The sequence below is a fragment of the Neophocaena asiaeorientalis genome, unplaced genomic scaffold (genome assembly GCF_003031525.2).
Source record: "Neophocaena asiaeorientalis asiaeorientalis breed wild unplaced genomic scaffold, Neophocaena_asiaeorientalis_V1.1 scaffold743, whole genome shotgun sequence".
Taxonomy (NCBI): domain Eukaryota; kingdom Metazoa; phylum Chordata; class Mammalia; order Artiodactyla; family Phocoenidae; genus Neophocaena; species Neophocaena asiaeorientalis.
In genome coordinates, this window is record NW_020174055.1 from 305258 (window position 1) to 324161 (window position 18904).

At 47.2% G+C, this 18904-nt stretch overlaps 1 protein-coding gene across 1 annotated transcript in view; it reads left to right on the forward strand.

Moving 5' to 3' along the window:
* Positions 1-567: 567 nt before the first annotated feature.
* ACSBG1 (acyl-CoA synthetase bubblegum family member 1) overlaps positions 568-18904 on the forward strand; it is a 48609-nt gene continuing 30272 nt past the window's right edge. The window contains exon 1 of the mRNA XM_024754304.1: positions 568-704. Within this exon, the coding sequence (XP_024610072.1) occupies positions 625-704 (80 nt within the window). The 5' untranslated portion in view covers positions 568-624. The remainder of the gene's footprint in view (positions 705-18904) is intronic.

An 18904-nucleotide genomic window follows, 5' to 3' on the forward strand; every position in this document is an offset into this window, starting at 1 on the left:
TCTTTCCTTCCCCTGGACTGGGGTTCCTTGAAGGCAGGAGCCACAGGTCCTCCTCGGATCCCCAGCCTCCAGTGCAGGGCCTGGGGGAGGTGGGCTGTGCGGGTGAAACCCCTTCCTGGGGCTGCGTCCAGCCGACGGTGAGGCAAGGTTGCAGGATGTGGGCAGTCGAGGTTAGCAGCCACTGCAGGATCTGAATCCAGATTGGTGCTGAGAACCCCTTGGGCTACGACGTGGCCTTTTAAAGTCAGTGAGGAGGTTTTCTGGGGGCCCAGAAGCCCTGAGCCCATTGGCCAGACTTCCTGGGAGAACCAGAGTGGATTTGCATGAAAAAGAACACTGGCTTCATTGAAATTCTCCTCGTCTTGAGTGAAACAAAATCACAAAGAAAAGGAAAGTTTTAATCCTGAGCAACTTCACCGCTGAGGGGTGTTTTGAGCTTCTAAAAATAGAGAGGAAATGGGTCTCTTTGGTCCACTCTAGTCACTGCCTCCCCAGCCAACCCCCACCACCTAGTCAAGGCCAACCTCTCATGCAGTGGGAGACAGCTCTCTCTCCAGCAGATGCCCGCGGCGGGTGCCGTGCACTTCTGGAGCCGGACGCAGCTGTCCCCCACAGGACCCCAGCATGCCGGACAGCAGAGTGACCCCACAGGAGAGCCGGCTGGATGCGAGCCTGGGAACCACCCAAGAACACTTGGGAACCAGGTAAGTTGGAGGTGGGCCTCTGTCCATGGAGCCTCTGGCCGAGCTCTGGACTTGACTCTGCTGTGTGAACCTGGGCAAGCTGCTTCACTCTCTGAGCCTCAGTCTCTTCATCTGGGAAATGAAGGGAAGGGTCTGGATGATCTCTAAATGGAATAAGCCCTGGACCGGGGCATGTGTCACTTGAAACTGTCTACTCCCCTGTGTGGCCAAGAGGGGCTCAACCGAGGAATGAGGGCATGAGTAGGGGGCTGCGGGTGGATGGAGGAAGAAGTTTTCAGTCAATAGGAATATTCCCCTGTCTCCTCAAGGGGGTCTTTGGCATGTGGGGGTCAATGACAGACAAGGACAGGGGAGAGCCAGAGGATCCGGCTCCAGCTTGCTGTGTGACCTTGGTGGGTCCCTACGCCTCTCTGGGCTGCAGCTTCCCTGTCTGTACATGAATGCAGTGGTTGAATTTTCCCCAAAGCCCTCCCGCTGTATGTGTTCTGCTGATCTGTGATTCAGAGGAAACGGATTCAATTTGTCAGCCATTCACTAGTGCCCACTCTGGCCCAGGCCCTGTCCATCCAAGGAGTGGTAAGATCCTGAGAAGTTGAGACCCAGTCCTGGCCCAAGAAGCCCTCAACCAGGAGGCAGGGAGAAGGCAGACACATGGAACCCCAGGGTCCAGATGCCTGTGGTCTGTGCCCAGGAGGAACACAGGCCAAGAGGAGGAGGGAAGCTTCCAACGGGAGACTCTTGAGACAGGCCTTGGATGGTCAGGAGGGCACTAACAGTCAGAGAGGAAGGGCCATGCGGGAGAAGGGACCAGCATTGCCAGGGTGAGAATATGCGAAGGAACATGGGGAACTCAGGGAAGGGAGAGGCCTGGGTGGCTGGAGTGCGGAAGGGGAGAAGGACAAGGGAGAAATGCCAGGGGCTGAGCCCTATGGGGAGAAGTTGCCAGGGTTTGAGCTACAGAGTGAATGGCCATTGTTCTCAATGAGGGGTTACGAGGGAGGAAAGATGGAGCAAATGGAATAAATGTGAAAGTGCCTCACGGGCAGAGGCCCCTCCCAGGGCTGGAGGCCTGGGCCCTGCCCCGGGTCTGCCGACGGAGAATGGACTCCTGTCCTGCCAGAAGCAGGGGCTCCTTACCTTCAAGACCTCCAAGAGCATGAGGTCCAGCCCCCTCCCTGGGAGGGTCAGTGGGGCCCTCAATGTGGGCTGGCTGGAATTCCCTCACCCTGGGGAATGGGCTCACAGAGGCCTGGACCTGCTTTGCAGACTCCATAAAAGAGAAGCAGCAGAGAGCCCCAGGCTGGGGCAGGGCTGCTAAGGGTAGGTAGGTGAGGAGCCCTGTGGGGGAAGGGAGGGCTGAAAACTCAGAAGGTCAGTCCCCCTGCTTTCTTGCTTAGCGACTTCGGGTAAGTTGTTGAGCTTCTCTGAGCCTCAGTTTCTCCATCTATCAAATGGGGATGAGAATGCCTGCTCTGTCGGCCTTGCAGAGTAGTCATGAGGAAAGAACTTTGAACCCTTGTTTAACATTGTTCTCAAGTCAGAGGCTGTTACAGCTGCTGTGATGCCCCTCCAGGCCAGCCCCAGCAGCAAAGGGCTCTATCTCAGGCTGCCTATCTGTCCTGGCCTTGTGGCCATGGGCTGGCTGCTGCTCCTGGGGGAGGGTGGGCCTACATTCCTCCAATAGCCTGAGAGGGGCCTTATCTTACCCCCTTCCCCTTCCCAGGGTTGCAGAGGGGAGGCCGGAGATCAGGGAGGTGGAGACTGGGAAGAGGAGGGTTTGCACACCAGGCTGACCCACACGAATTCCCTTTTGTGCCATACCACTTGCAGGGTTGGAGGGAGGGAGCCGGGCCAGGGCCAAGAGAGGCTGGGTCTGCTGGCCTGGAGCCAAGACGGGTCAGGCGCTGATCTGGCAGCTTGCGCTCTGTGTCCTTTGAGGCTGCGGCTGTAGACCATGCCATCCATCAGGAGTACCCATCGGCGTAGCCCTGTAAAACTCTCGGTGCAGGAGGGACACCAGCCTCCCTGAGCCTGAAGAAGCCCAGGTTGGAGGAAGGGCTTCAGAAGAACCAGAGAAGGAGACAGTTCATCCTGGGTTTGAAGGGTGGTGGATGCCCTGGTGGTAGGCAGGGGCATCCTGTGGACTGAAGCTGTGGTTGTGGAGGAGTTACAGGTGGCCGTCAGACCAGTCAGGTTAACTCCTAAGCTAACTCCTAGGTCTGGATAGGCTGGTGTGGCCAGACTAGGGGCAGCCAGGCATGAGGGCTGCCAGAGCCAGAGGAAGAGGCAGAGAGGAGCCCTGGCAGGCGTGGAAGCAGTAGAAGCAGAAGCAGAGCCTAGTTTTGGGAGGTGACTCTGGCAGCAGTGAATACAGGCTGGAGTTGGGAGGCAGACGCCAGGAGAAGGGAGCCTGCAGAGTCGAGTCTGGCCCAGGGAAGGATGGTGAACTCTCAACTGACCATATTCCCCCTGGGCTCCCAGCTGCCTCTTCCAGCCCTGCCTGCTCAAAGACTGGGTGCCGAGAGGAGTTCCCTCAGAGCCAGGAGTGTGGGACAGGCACAGGAGGCTGCTGCAAGCCCAGTGAAGAAGGCTGTTCTCACTGATAAAGCTTTCCAAGGATGATAGAGAGTGAGCTCCCCATCTCTGGGGTGTGCAAGCCTGGGAGGAACAAACCTAATGCAAATGCTATGGAAATGATACAGGCGTCCTTAAGAATATGGAATGTCCAGGGCCTTCTAGTTTTCCCAACTTCCTCCCCCTCACTTCCCCATAATATGAGAAATGGCTATCGTAGAGTTGCCTTTTCTCTCTTATTTTGGTATCTTTATTATCTATCTGTTTTCATAAGTATACATTCATCTATTCAAAATTATTTATTGTTGAATATGTCAGGTACTATGCTAAGAGAATATCATAGAAAACAAAACAAGCCCCAACTTAAGGAATTAACATACTTGCAGCAAAGACAGACAAGAACAAATAATTATATAATTATCTTTTTTTTTTTTGTAAATTTTTGGCTGCTTTGATTCTTCATTGCTGAGTACGGGCTTTCTCTAGTTGCATCGAGCGAGAGCTACTCTTCATTGTGGTACACGGGCTTCTCATTGCGGTGGCTTCTCTTGTGGAGCATGGGCTCTAGGCGTGCAGGCTTCAGTAGTTGTGGCACGCAGGCTCAGTAGTTGTGGCTTGCAGGCTCTAGAGCGCAGGCTCAGTAGTTGTGGCTCATGGGCTTAGTTGCTCCGCGGCATGTGGGATCTTCCCAGACCAGAGCTTGTACCCGTGTCCTCTGCATTGGCAGACGGATTCTTAACCACTGCACCACCAGGGAAGTCCCAATAATTATACAATTACTTATTAAACTATAAGTGCAAAAGGTGCCATGAAAGAATTAAGGGGAAAAAAGAGGGAATGTGGCCATTGCTACTGAATTCCATACTTAAAAATTATTAAAATGGAAAATGTTTAATTTCTTAATATCTGACTCAGAGGTTGGTGAAGTCTTCCTTGGGAAAAGTAACATTTAAGCTGAGACCTGAAAGAGGAGTAGGAGTTGGTAGGGAAAGATGTTTCTAAGAAAAGGGCATAGCACGTGCAAAGGCCCTGAGGAGCTTGCAGTGTTTGAGAAACTAAAAGACCAGTCGGCACAGGACAGAGGATGTGGGAGTATATTATAAGTACCACAGGAAGGCAAGGTCAAGAGTCCCAGGATAAAGGGAAGGGCACATCCCAGAAGTCAGAATCCCTGGGGCAAAGTAACCCTGGGCATAGACCTCTTTTTTTTTTTTTTTTTAACGATTATTTATTTTATTTATTTGGCTACATTGGGTCTTAGCGGCTGCATGTGGGATCTTCTCTGTGGCACACGGAATCTTTTGTAGCAACTCCTCATTGCGGTGCGCGGGTTTCTCTCTAGTTGTGGTGCTGAGTGCACGAGCTCAGTAGCTGTGGTGCGCGTGCTCTCTAGCTGTGGCGGGCTGGCTCCGGAGTGCATGGGCAGGCTTCTCTCTAGTTGTGGCACATGGGCTCCAGAGCACATGGGCTCAGTAGTTGCGGCACCTGGGCTTAGTTGCCCCGTGGCATGTGGGAACTTAGTTCCCCAACCAGGAATAGAACCCGCATTCCCTGCATTGGCAGGTGGATTCTTAACCACTGGACCACCAGTGAAGTCCCGGTCCTAGACATCTGAATACAAGTCTGGATGCTTTCAGGATGCAGATGAGCCTAGGCCAGCACTGAGTTCCTGCAGGGGCTGTAGAGTCACTGGCTGGGGTCAGTAGAGCCCAAGCTGGCCTGGAGTCAGAATGCTGGGCCAGAAGCTGACTCACTCTGTCCCTAGGCAAGTCCCTGAATGGTAGGCTCTCAGGCCAGTGGGGGTTTTTTAGGTCACTGAGTCTAACCCACTCTGTCACAACATTCACATACTGTCAACCTACCCTGACTTGAATACCTCCAGGGATGAGGAACTCACTACTTATCTCTTTGTCCTGCAAAAGACATGGGCAGTGATAGTGGGAGAAAGTCCTATATCACCCTGGGTTCTATGAGTGCCCCCTGGGTCCTGGCTCTAGCCCTCCTCCCCAGGCAGCCCTGGCTCCTTGCAAAGGAGCCTGTGAGGAACATTTAAAGTCAGGGCTGGGAAGGTGCTTTGGAAACTGCAAAGGTTGCACCATGTGAAGGACATCTAGGACCTAGCTTGGACTCTAGCCCCAAGCAGCTGTAAAATAAGAATTTACATCTGCAAAATATAATAGGTTGTGTGTAAGCAAAATTTTCATAGAGTGAAATGTACAGATGTGAGTATAATTTGATGACTTTTGACAAAAAGTATACACCCCTGTAATCAACAACTCAGTAGAAATATGGGACGTTTTCATCGGCCCAGAATGTCCTCTCTGCTCCGTTCTAGTCTGCTCTCACCCCCGTTTGTCCTTAAGCAAACCAGTTTTGAACAGCCACTGTTTCCTGGCGGTTCTTGAACATCGTATAAATGGAATCACACAGTATGTACTTTTCTATGTCTGGCTCCTTTCACTCATCATGACGTTTGCACGATTCCTCCATGTGTGAAGTGTTTCAGTAGTTCATTCTTTTGTACCATTGAGTAGAATGCCGCCGAGCGGCTAGACCACGATTTGTTTGTCCATTTTCCTGTTGAGGGCATTTGAGTTGTTTCCAGTTTGGGGATTTTATTAGTAAAGCTGCTGTGAACTTTCTTGTATAAGGTTTTCTGTGGACATATATATTCATTTCCTTGGAGAAGACCCTAGAAATACAACTGTTGTATCAGAAGATAGGTATATGTTTAAAGAAGCCACCAGAAGTTTTCCAAAGTGGTCATGCCATCACCAAGAGCAGTTTCTGTTGCTCCAAATCTTTGTCAACACTAAATATTGTTAGTCTTTTTAATTTTACCTATTCTGGTGGTCGAATAGTGGTATCTCATTGTGGTTTTAATTTCCCTGATAATGATGTTGAGCTTGTTTTCATGTGCTTATTGGCCATTTCTATATCTTCTTTTGTGAAGTGTCTATCCAGATCTTTAGACCATTTTATAATTGTGTTCTTAATCCTTTTATTACTGATTTGCAGAGATTTCTCTGTATATTCTGGATATCAGTCCCTAACTAGATACTTGTATGGAAAATATTATCTCCCAGTTTGTGGCTTATCTTCATTTCCTTAATGCTGTCTTTTGATGAGCAAACATCTTTTTATTTGATAAATCTAATTTATCTAAGTATTTCTTTTATGGTTAGTGCTTTTGCATCCTCTCTAAGAAATCTTGGCCTGTACTAAGGTCACAAAGATACTTTATTCTATGTGTTCTACTAAAAGCTTTAGCCTTTACATTTAGGCCTATGACCCATCTCAAATTAATATTTTCTTTTTTCCCACATTTTTATCCAGTTATTCAAGTGCCATTTGTTGAAAATGATTTTTTTTTCAGTATTAAATTGCTGTGGCTCCTTTTTTTTTTTTTTTTAAAAAAAAAAAGAAAGTCAACTGTCCATATGTAGGGACCTATTTCTGGATTTTCTTCCATTGAACTATTTTTCTATATTTATGTCAACACACACTGTCTTCATTACTATAGCTTTATATTAAGTCTTGAATCAGATAGTGTTGGTCCTCCAACTTTGTTCTTTTTTTTTTTTCAAGATTGTTTTGGTTATCCTGGGAGCAGTAGACGCCTCTAAGATGCTCCTCAATGAGTCTTACCTTCTGTATTCTTGTGTAATCCCCTACCCTTGAATGTGGGCCAACCTAGTAACTCATTTCTAAGAAGTAGAATATGGCAAAAGTGATGGAATTTCATTTCAGAGATTTGGTTACAAAAAGACCATGATTTCATTTTTACTGCTCTCCCTCATTTTCTTACTTGCTTGCTCTGAGGGAGAGGCCCAGGTGGCAAGGGCCTGAGGGAACCCTCTGGTCAACAACCAGTAAGGATTTGAGACCCTCAGCCCAACAACCTGCAAGGAACTTAATTCTGCCAACAACCCCATGAGTGAGCTTGGAAGCAGATCCTCTCCCAGTTGAACCTTCAGATGAGAACACAGCCCTGGCTGACAGTTTGATGACAACATCACAAGAGATTTTGAGCCAGAGGCACTCAGTTAAGCCACACCTAGATGTCTAACCCACAGAAACTGTAAGATAATAAATGCTTGTTTTTTAAGTCACCACGTTTTGGGATACTTGTTATGGAATAATAGGTTACTAGCACAATAGCTCCTTTGTATTTCCATGCAAAATTTAGAATTATCTTGTCAGTCGCAACAAAAAAGACTGCTGGAATTTTGACTGAGAATGAACTGAATCTATATTTCAAATTGGGGAGAATATCCTGATCAATGAACATGGTATGTATTTCCATTTACTTAGGTCTTTGATTTCTCTCAACTATGATTTGTAGTTTTCAGTTGTAGATGTCTTACACCTTTTTTCCTATATTTGTTCCTAAGAATTGTATGGGTTTTGATACTATGTAAATTGTATTTTAAAGTTAATTTTCTAATAATTTGTTATTTATATAAAAATACAATCGATTTAAAAAAAATTGACCTTGTATCCTGTGATATTACTAAATTAATTTATTAGTTCTAGTGTTTCTTTTTTTTTTTTTTTTGCGGTATGCAGACCTCTCACTGTTGTGGCCTCTCCCATTGCAGAGCACAGGCTTCAGACGTGCAGGCTCAGCGGCCATGGCTCACGGACCTAGCCGCTCTGCGGTATGTGGGATCTTCCCAAACTGGGGCACGAACCCTTGTCCCCTGCAACAGCAGGCAGACTCTCAACAACTGCGCCGCCACCAGAGAAGCCCTAGTGTTTCTTTTTATAGATCCCCTAGGATTTTTTTATATATACAATTTTGTTATCTATTTTAAAAGATAGTTTTACTTCTTTTACTTCCAATCATTTTGCCTTTTAATTTTTTTTTTTTGCCTTATGGCACAGGCTAGGACCTCCAATATAATGCTGAATAGAGGTAGTAAGAGTGGGCATCCTTGTCTTGTTTCTAATATATTTATTTCCACTGATCTTCATTCCTTCTTGTAAATCCATGTTTTCATCTGGTGTAATTCCTATGAGCCCGAATAAATCCCTATAGCATTTCTTGTAGTGAAGGTGTCCTAGTTAATCTCTTGCTGCTTAACAAATCACTCAAAACTGTGGTGGCTCAAACCAACAACAGTCATTTATTATCTCTCATGGTTTATATGGGTCAGTAATTCAGGAGCAACTTAGTTAAGTGGTTCTGGCTCAGGGTCTCTCATGAGGTTACAGCCAAGATGTCAGCCAGGGTAATACTCATCTGGAATTGGAAGACCCTCTTTCAAGCTCACTTATAAGGTCGTTGGTAGACCTCTGTTCCTCACTGGCTGTGTTAGTTTCCTGTTGCCACTTTAACAAATTACCACAAGCTTGGTGGTTTAAGACAGAACTTTATTCTTTCATAGTTCTGGAAGCCAGAAGTCTGAAATCAGTTTCACAGGGCTTAAATCAAGGTGTCAGCAGGGCTGTGCTCCCTCCAGAGGCTCTAGGAGGGAGTCCGTTCTTGGCCTCTTCCATCTCCTGGAGGCTACCCGCATCCACCCTTGGCTTGTGGTCGCACCACTCCAATCTCTGCCTCTGTGGTCACATTGCCTTCTCTTCTGTGTGTGTGTCAAATCTCCTTCTGCCTCCCTCATGTAAGGATACAAGTGAGTGCATTTAATGCCTACCTGGATAATCCAGGATAATGTCCCTGTCTCAAGATCCTTAATTTAATCACATCTGCAGAATCCTTTTTTAGGGGGTGGGGAGGAGAGGCATGTAAAGACATGTAAGATAATATTCAGTTTCCAGAGATTAGGAGATGAATATTTGCAGGGGGGTGGGGCATTTTTCAACTTACTACATTGGTGTTGCCCAGAGACTTTAGTTTTGCCAGTGGACCTCTCTATAGGCTGCTTAAGTGTCTTCTTGACATGACAGCTGGTGGCTGGGCCCAGGGCCATCTCAAAGTTTTCTTTACTCATATGTCTGATGCCTGAGGTGGTAAGACTCAATAAGCTGGGATTGGGAACAGCTGGGGAGCCTCAGGATCTCTATTTCTATGTACCTTCTTCACAAGGTCTCCTTCATGGTGGCTTCAAGGTAGCCAGATTTCTGACATGGTGGGTCAGGGATCCAAAAAGCGTGTATCCTGAGAGAGTCAGGTGAAAACCGTATCACCTTTTATGATCTAGCTTTGGAAATTACATAGTGTCACTTCTACTACATTGTATTTCTTAGAAGCTGGTCATTAAGGCTATCCCATATTCAAGGAGAAGAGAAAAAAACTCAGCCTATTGATGGGAATAGTGTAAAGAATTTGCAGACATGATTTCAAACCATCACAGAAGTGCGCTGGTGAAAAATCCTCCCATCCTGCATTTAAATGAAATGTCATTATTTCACTTTGTTTTTAACTGAAATATAGTTGATTTACAATGTTGTGTTAGGTTCAGGTGTCCAGCAAAATGATTCAGTCATATATATATATATATATATATATATAGTTTTAGATTCTTTTCCATTAGAGGTTATTGTAAGATATTGAGTATAATTCCCTGTGCTATACAGTAGGTCCTTGTTGGTTATCCATTTTATATTTGCTTTCATTTTGAAAGATGTTTTTTGAAAGATATTTGATGTTATCTCACAGGTAACTGAGGCTCTGTTCATTTTTTTTTAATATAACAACTTTATTGAGATATAAACTACATGCCATAAAATTTACCCATTTAAAGTATAAAATCCAGTGGGTTTTAGTATATTCTCAGAGTTGTGCAAACATCACCACAGTCCATTTTATTTTATTATTACTTTTTTGTGGCTGTGCTGTGAAGCATGTGGGATCTTAGTTCCCTGACCAGGAATGAACCCTTGTCCCTTGCAGTGGAAGCATGGAGTCTTAATCACTGGACCTCCAGGGAATTCCCCACAGTCCATTTAAAAATATTTTCATTACCCCAGAAGAAACCCTAGACCCATTAGCAGTCACTCTCCATTTCCCCTCAAGCCTCCAGCCCTAGGCAACCACAAATCTGCTTTTTGTCTCTATAGATCTGCTTATTCTAGACCTCTCACTTAAATGAACTGATATAATATATCATCTATTGCGAATGGCTTCTTTCACTTAGCATGATATTTTCATGATTCATCTGTGTCGTATCATGTATCAGTATTGCATTCCTTTTATGGCCAAATAATGTTCCAGTGTATGGACATGCCACATTAAGTTTACCCAGTCATCAGTTGATGGACATTTGAGTTTTCATTTTCTGGCTATTATGAATAATGCTCCAATGAACATTTATGTACAAGTTTTTGTATGGACATACGTTTTAATTTCTTTTGGGTATAAAGCTAGAAGTGGAATTGTTTGGTCATATTATAACTCTATGTATAACCTTTTGAGGAACTAGCAGACTGTTTTCCAAAGCAGCTGCATTACCACCAGCAGTGTACAAGAGTTCCAATTTCTCCACATCCTCACCAACACTGTTAGTATCAGTATTTTATTTATTTTATTTATTTTATTATATATTTTTTTGCGGTATGCGGGCCTCTCACTGTTGTGGCCTCTCCCATTGTGGAGCACAGGCTCCGGACGCGCAGGCTCAGCAGCCATGGCTCACGGGCCCAGCCGCTCTGCAGCATGTGGGATCATCCTGGACCGGGGCACGAACCCGTGTCCCCTGCATCGACAGGCGGACTCTCAACCACTGCACCACCAGGGAAGCCCAGTATCTGTATTTTATAAACAGCCATTCCAGTGGGTATGAAGTGTTTTCTCATTCTGGTTTTGATTTGCATTTCCTGATAGCTGATGATGTTGAACATCCTTTAATGTGCTTGTTGTCCATTTGTATGTCTTCTTTGGGGAAATGTCTATTCAAATCATTGCCCAGTTTTAATTGGGTTATTTTTCTTTTTTCTTTCCTTTCTTGTTGTTGCTGAATTGTTAGAGTTCTTCATATATTCTATACAATTCTCTTATCAGATAAATGATTTACAGATATTTCCTTCCATTCTGTGGGTTATCTTTTCACCTTCTTGATGGTGTCCTTTGAAGCACTAAGAGGTTTAATCTTGATGTAGTCCAATTTACCTGTTTTTGTTTTGTTGCTTGTACTTCTGGTGTCATAGCTAAGAAGGCTTTACCTAACTGAAGTCCACCTCTGTGCTTTCACTGCCTAGGGTGTGGGTTCCACCCCTGGTCAGGCAACTAAGATCCCGCAAGCCATGTGGCGTGGCCAAAAAAACCCAAAAATACAAAAAAATAACAGCTTAAGTCCACATAGATTTTCTTCTAATATTTTTACAGTTTAAGCTCTTACATTTTGGTCTTTGATACATTTTGAGTTAACTTTTTGTGTATGGTATGAGGAAAGGGTCCAACTTTATTCTTTTGCATGTGGATATTGAGTTGTCCCAGCACCATTTGTTGATTTGTACCATTTGTTGAAAAGTATACTTCCTGCATTGAATTGGCATGGCACCCTTGTTGAAAATCAGTTGACTATAAATGTGAAGGTGGATTTCTGAATCCTATATTCTATTCCATTCATCTATATGTCTATCCTATGCCAGTATCACTTTGTCCTGATTACTGTAGTGTAGGTTTATAGTATGTTTTGAAATCAAGAAGTGTGGTCCTCCAACTTCGGTCTTTTTCAAGATTGTTTCGTCTATCCTGGGTCTTTGGAAGTTTCATAGTAATTTTAGACCAGTTTGTTAATTTCTGCCAAAATGCCAGCTAGGATTTTGATAGAGATTATGTTGACCGATAGATCAATTTGGCTATCTTTTTTTTTTTAAGTTTTTTTAAATTAATTAATTTTATTTATTTATCCCTGGCTGCATTGGGTCTTCGTTGCTGCGCGTGGGCCTTCTCCAGTTGCGGTGAGCGGGGGCTACTCTTCATTGCAGTGCATGAGCCTCTCATTGCGGTGTCTTCTCTTGTTGCACTGTCTCTAGACGCGTGGGCTTCAGTAGTTGTGGCGCATGGGCTCAGTAGTTGTGGTTTGCGGGCTCTAGAGCACAGGCTTAGTAGTTGTGGTGCACGGGCTTAGCTGCTTTACGGCATGTGGGATCCTCCCGGACCAGAGCTCAAACCCGCGTCCCCTGCATTGGCAGGCAGATTCCCAATGACTGCACCACCAGGGAATACCCAATTAGGCTATCTTAACAATATTATTATTGCCATCTTGACAATATTAAGTGTTTTGATCTTGAGATGCCTTTGCATTTGCTTAGCTCTTTGTTAATTTCTTTCAACGATGTTTCATTCTGTTCAATTAAAAAATCTTTTTTCTCTCTAGTATTTGGATTAAATAATTTCTATTATTCTGCCTTCATGTGCATGAACTTTTTTTTGGCGGGGGTTAGTTTCCAATCTGCTGTTAAGCTCATCTGGTGAATTTTTCATTTCAGAGATTGTACTTCTCTTATACTTTCTATTTTTATGTTACAATTCTCCATCTGTTCATCAGTTATCATTTTTTCTTTAAATTATCAAACATGTGTTAGTAGCTGTTTTAAAGCCTTTGCATATTTATTCTAACATCTGCATCATACCTGAGTTGTTTCTATTGGCTGTTTTCTTCCCCTTGATTTTGGCTCACATTCCCTGCTTTTTCAGATGTCTGATCATTTCTTTGTTATATGGTGGATACTGTGATATGTCAGGAGTATGCTGATTTGCAGAATTTCAAATACATGTGCATTAAACTAGTGTCTCAGCCACAATGCTCTGCCTTTCTGAGCCAGTTGCTCCTAAGAAAACCCATGTTGCTGAAGTGTGTGGAGAGGCATAAGGAGCTTCAGAGAGCCTCACCCAATTTTAGGCAGAGCATGTGGTGGTTCCGAACATAAAATCTGGAATCAGATTGCCTGGATTTGAATCCCAACTATTCCAATTACAAGCTGTATAACCTTCAGCAAGTTACTTCATCTCATTGTCCTTCCATTTCCAATTAGATGGGGGATTCTAATTTAGTACCTACTTTATAAGATCGTTGAGATAAGTAAATAAGTTAACACATGTAACGCAATTGGAACAGCACCTGGCACATACTAATTGCTCAGTAAATGTTAGTTCTCACTTTTAAAAAAGTGAAACCATGTTCCCCTAAAAGATCAGGCTCCCACAGCGCTGTGCCTCTACCTCGTGACCCCCTTGCCTGCCATGCTCACAGATACCTCTCTTGTATACAGGCCATGTACGTGCCTCTCTCCTTCACCCTCCTCTTTAGACTGTGGGCTCCTCTAGGGCAGGGACCAAGTCTGGGAGCCAACATTCATGTGCTGCAGGGACACGACACCCCTGTTGGTAGAAGTCTAACTCCCAGCTTTGCCCCCAATCTGGCACCATGAATTTCCTCTGGCCGAGGAGTGGGCAGTATTCTTCCTTCCTCTCATCTCCTTAGTGGAAACATGGAAAACCACCTATCATCAGAGCTGGGACTTAGAGACTATCCCTTCCACCCCTTCATTTTATAGATGGAGTAGCTGAAGTCCTAACAGAAGTGTGCCCAAAGTCACTCATGGTACTTCATGTAAAAATTGCAAGTGATTGGAGATGGCAATTTTCTAGGAGTCTTTGCTTTGTGTTGGAATTATGTCAACTCCAAGCTTCACACCGCTCTCCCAACGATGATTCAAAACACCAATTGACAGTTATCTGTGTCTGTCATCAATGCAACATAAGAAAATGGTTTGACAGTTTAAACCTTGGCTATATACAAAATTTTTCAAAATTTTGGAGGAAGGGTGTAAAGAAGGGTCTAATGATGAATGATTGGAAGCAGGAGTTTAGAGGACCATGGGATGCCCACCTTTCTACACTTCCCGCCCTTTTGCCCCTGTCCCACCCACTCGAATCACCCAGTAGACCTGAGACTATTGAGGTATAGCCTGTTGGTTAAGAGCATAAACACTGAAGCCCACTTGCGCAAATTTGCATTCTACTCTGCTAACTGAAAGACCTTGAGCAAGTTACATAATCTCCTTGTACTTCAGTTTCCTCATCTGTAAAGTGGGGATAGTGATAGGAATTACCTTACGGGGCTGTTGTGAGGATTAAATGCATTAATATATGTGTAAGGTGCACAGAACATTGCCTGGCGCACAGTTAGTGCTGCATACCTGTTAGCTATTAGCCATTACTATCGTTATTCTTGCCTTGTTTTCCCCCGGCTCCTCAGGCCTGGGAGCCTAGTAACATCCAACCTCGTAGCCTTGTCTCTGCCTGGTGCAGCAGAATTCCAGCTCAGGCCCCCAAATCACCAGTCATAGACAGAAAACTGGAAGGCCCTCTGTCTGTGACTTACCTGAGGAAACTGAGTCCCAGAGAGGACCAGGAACTTGCCCAAGTTTACCCAACTAAGGCAGAACCTGGGCTAGAATCCAGATGTCCCAGTGCCCAGGGACCTGTCTTGGGCATGACCAGACTCCTTCCAGGCTTTGCAGGGGAGTTCAGTGTGACCGTGCAGACTGTGTGATTAGCTAGACAGGGTTAAACACTGAGCCACTGCCAATTGGGTTAGAAGTCAGCTGGCTGGCGGGACGGCCCCACCACCATGGATGGTGGGAGCCAAGGTGAAGCTGGGACTAGCCTTTGGCCTCTCAGCAAACACTCTGCTGTTGGGCCCTTAGACTGGGGGCTCAGTCACAGTCAAGGGCCCCTGAGTGCCTGCCCCAAATATGTTCCTTCTGGTGGATCTGGGGGGATATGTCTTAGACCACCCTTGCCCCGTCCTCACCCTTTCCAAGAGACCATGGATCTCCAAAAGATCTCTGCATCGGCCAAGGTCCCCCTGTGAGCTGGAGGACCAAGGCCGGGGACGGTCCACAGCCTGAGTCTATGACCAGGGCCCTGTATCCTCTTCTGTCTGCATCAGCGTCCCCTGCTGCACCATTGCCTGGGACGCTTACCCTCTGCCTCTCATAAAATAAACCTTCACCCCTATCCAACTTTCTCCCTTTAATTTTGCTGTACCCCCTACCCCAGCCTGGGTCTGGTGACCCCACAGTGACCTTGAATGCATCTTTGTTTTTTGACTGTCCCATCATCTCCAAGCCTTCCAGGCAGGGACCAGGCTCACTGGGCTCACCTCTGCCCCCAGGGCCCCTGCAATGTCTGCAGAGGAGGCACTCAGTCAATAATCATAGTAGGAAGGAGGAGAGTCGCAGAGCCGTCCATCATGGGGCGGGGAGAGATCATTTCCAGCTCTGAGAATATGGGCTTAAGGTTTTTATCTCATGGTAGACAATTATGTTTTAAAAAGTAACACCCAGACTCTCAATGTTAAGTGCTCTGGGATGGGCTCAGCCAGGGCAGCTCCAGGAAGAAACATGAGAGCTGGGGGTCCCTCCCAGAGGGCTTCTGGGAGGAGGAAGAGTCTGAAGAACAGTTGGAAGCTTCTGCCAGGGGGAGGCAACCTTGTGGCTTTTCTGTTTTGTTTTGTTTTTTTTTTACATCTTTATTGGAGTGTAATTGCTTTACAATGGTGTGTTAGTTTCTGCTTTATAACAAAGTGAATCAGTTATACATATACATATGTCCCCACATCTCTTCCCTCTTGCATCTCCCTCCCTCCCACTCTCCTTATCCCACCCCTCTAGGTGGTCACAAAGCACGAGCTGATCTCCCTGTGCTAGGGGATAGAAAGGGAAGATGACACATTTCCCAAGCCTTCCTGCCTAGAATAAGCCCATTTGCGCCCCCTCCTCGTCAGTTTGGGAACTCTACATCCAGAGTGACTGTTGAGCTGCCCGGGAGGGGCTGAGGGATCTGGACACATGTTCCTGCTAGCCCCCCGAAGTGAGGACACTTCTTCCACCATGCCCACCCACATCGACCCCCAGTGCCAACTCCTATCATCAACAACAATGCTCTGTCCTCACTAGGAAAGCGGGAGGAGGAGAAGAGGGGCAGCCTGTATTCTCTTCAGGACAGAGGAAGAGTCTGCATTCCCTTCTGGGGTTCACTGGGTTGCTTGTTAATATAGCATGGGCTTCCCAAGCCCCCTGGGTGCCCTGAAACTGCAAGAGAGCATCTGCAAACATTGATGGTGGGGCCAGAGGAGGGCTTCCAGCAGTTTCTCAAAGGGCTCATAACTCATGGGAGGCTCAGGACCAACACCCCGAACCCAAATTGTCAGGGTGCCCTGAGGTGGCAGTGGGCAAGGATCACTGGGGGAAAAGGCCATTAAGAAACTGGAATTTGGGACTTCCCTGGTGGTCCAGTGGTTAAGACTCCGCGTTTCCAATGCAGGGTCACAGGTTCAATCCCTGGTTGCGGAACTAAGACCTCACGTGCCACGCAGTGCGGCCAAAAAACAAACTGGAATTTGAAAGGGCAGAATTCTCTTGAAGTTGGTGTGCTGGTAGTGACATGCCAGCTTAGTGTAGCAATCTGGAAATCATCTACCATCTGACTGGGTGGAGGGCCTTGGAATAACTCCTGCCCCATCCTGCTGCTATGCCCTGACTCTTAGCCTTCGAATTAGGACTTAAGTTCCCCCTAACACCCAGTGGGACTGCCTCCATTTTTTTACTTCATCCAATCCCCACTCACCCCAAGGCAGTTGGCAGGTGAAAACTAAGGTGGGGAGGTAACTCTGGGGTGATGGGAGTGGGAGGCGAAACAGCACAGTGGTTGGGAGGGGGGTTTCTAGAGAGCATGGCCCAGGTTTTAGAAGATGCAGGTTTAATGCCACAAACCTGAGAGTCTCTGGAATGAGGTGCAAGTGGAGGGGGCGTTTGAGGACAAGAGGGCAACGTGCAGAGATATTGTTACCATGGAAGAGGGGCTTGCCAGAGGCAATGTGAGATGGAGCTGTTGGCTGAATTTTTTTTTTTCCAGTACGCAGGCCTCTCACTGTTGTGGCCTCTCCCGCTGTGGAGCACAGGCTCCGGACGCGCAGGCTCAGCGGCCATGGCTCACAGGCCCAGCCGCTCTGTGGCATGTGGGATCTTCCCGGACCGGGGCACGAACCCGTGTCCTCTGCATCGGCAGGCAGACTCTCAACCACTGTGCCACCAGGGAAGTCCTGGCTGAATTTTATGATGCAAATAATGGTTACACCTAGCTTATGTGGTGTCCTGGTTTCAGGGCCAGTTATGGAGACCCGGATTTCAAATGCCATCTCTGCCTCTTGCTGGGTGTGTGACACTGAACAAGTCTAAAACTCTCTGGGCCTCTGTCACCTCACCTGCAAAATGAGACTATTACTACATTCCATATTAGGTTGTTGGGAGAATGCAAAGAGCTAATGCACATAAAGCACTTGGCACAATACGTGCATTTAGTAAAGAAAAGTTAAAAAAAAAAAAAAGGTCAAACCTCCTGCCCAGCCCCTGGGGCCCAGGGCTGGCTCCAGGTGGGGGGCCCAGTGGCAGGAACAGTGTCCTTGTGTGGCTCTACCAAAGATGACAGCCAACATACCCACCTGCACTGGCGTCTAGACCCCTCCCCTGCCTCCTGCCCTCTTTAGGTAAGCCTCACAGGTGAGCAGCTAGGACCTGAGCCAGATGGGTCAAAGGTATCTGGGGCCACACCTCACCCGCAGGCCCAAGGCAGGATGGGGCGGGTCCCCACTGACGCCCAGCCCCACTGCATCATCACCTGGAACCAGGGGACCCGGCAGCACTGGCTCCGACACCCATGATGCTTTAGCTGAAGGAGCACAGGGGATGTTGAGCTCTGTGCCTGCCAGCCCCAAGGAGGAAGGTGAGTGCCCTGCAGCAGCCAGACCCTCGCGGCATGCAGTCCTCTCTAAGTCCTCGGTGGGGGTCTTCCGGTTGGGAGTCAGGAATCACAAGAGAGATTTCAGGGGCACTGATCTTTAAGGTGAGACAGGCAGGTCATGCAGACTAAAGAGCAGTGGGGGACGTGGGGTCCACCGTGCAGGGGAATGGGGAAACCAGTGGGAAGCAGCGCTGCAGACTAGGTCACTGTTGAGAGCTCCAGCCTGTGCAGAGGGACCAGCCTGTGTGGCCAGGACCATGGGATTTGGAGGAGGCACTGCTCCTCTCCCTACTTGGGGTTTTTAGGATTCGGGAAGTATTTGGGTAACGCCCTCCACTGAAAACATCCCGTGGCTTATAGGAGTAGGGTTCTCCCTTTGCCCCCAGAGCAGAGAGAGGTGAGAACCAGAACAAGAAACGGGGGTGTGGGGCCGGACGGTTGCCAATAGTGGGCAAGAGTCTTTGCAAAGCAGGAGGCCCAAGAATTTGATGTATTTGCTCATCCTGGTGACCGATTGGTCCTGGGGACTAGAGAGCCCGGAGCCCGAAGGCAGCCACCTCCTGCAATGCTGCGTTGTTCCTGATGCGATTAGAGCATGTGGGCTTAGGAGGCGGTAAATTGCAGTCCGGTACCGAGGCCGGGAGCCAGTGAGTCGTGTCCAGGAAGGAGGGCAGGTGCCCCCTTAGCCCAGCCAGGCCGCAAGGTGACTCACGCTGTGTCTCTATTGCAGGATGGTTTTGTGGTGCTGGAACTCTCTGGGGCTGATGCAGCTTTCCCGGGGAATGCTGGGACAAGCTCTCTGAGGTTCTCATTCTCTCCCCGGTGAGCTCGCAGGGTGTGGCCACCCCTCAGGGACCATGCCAGAGGCACTCCTGCTCAGGTCTGCCAGCTCCACCCTGAGGACCATGTAAGG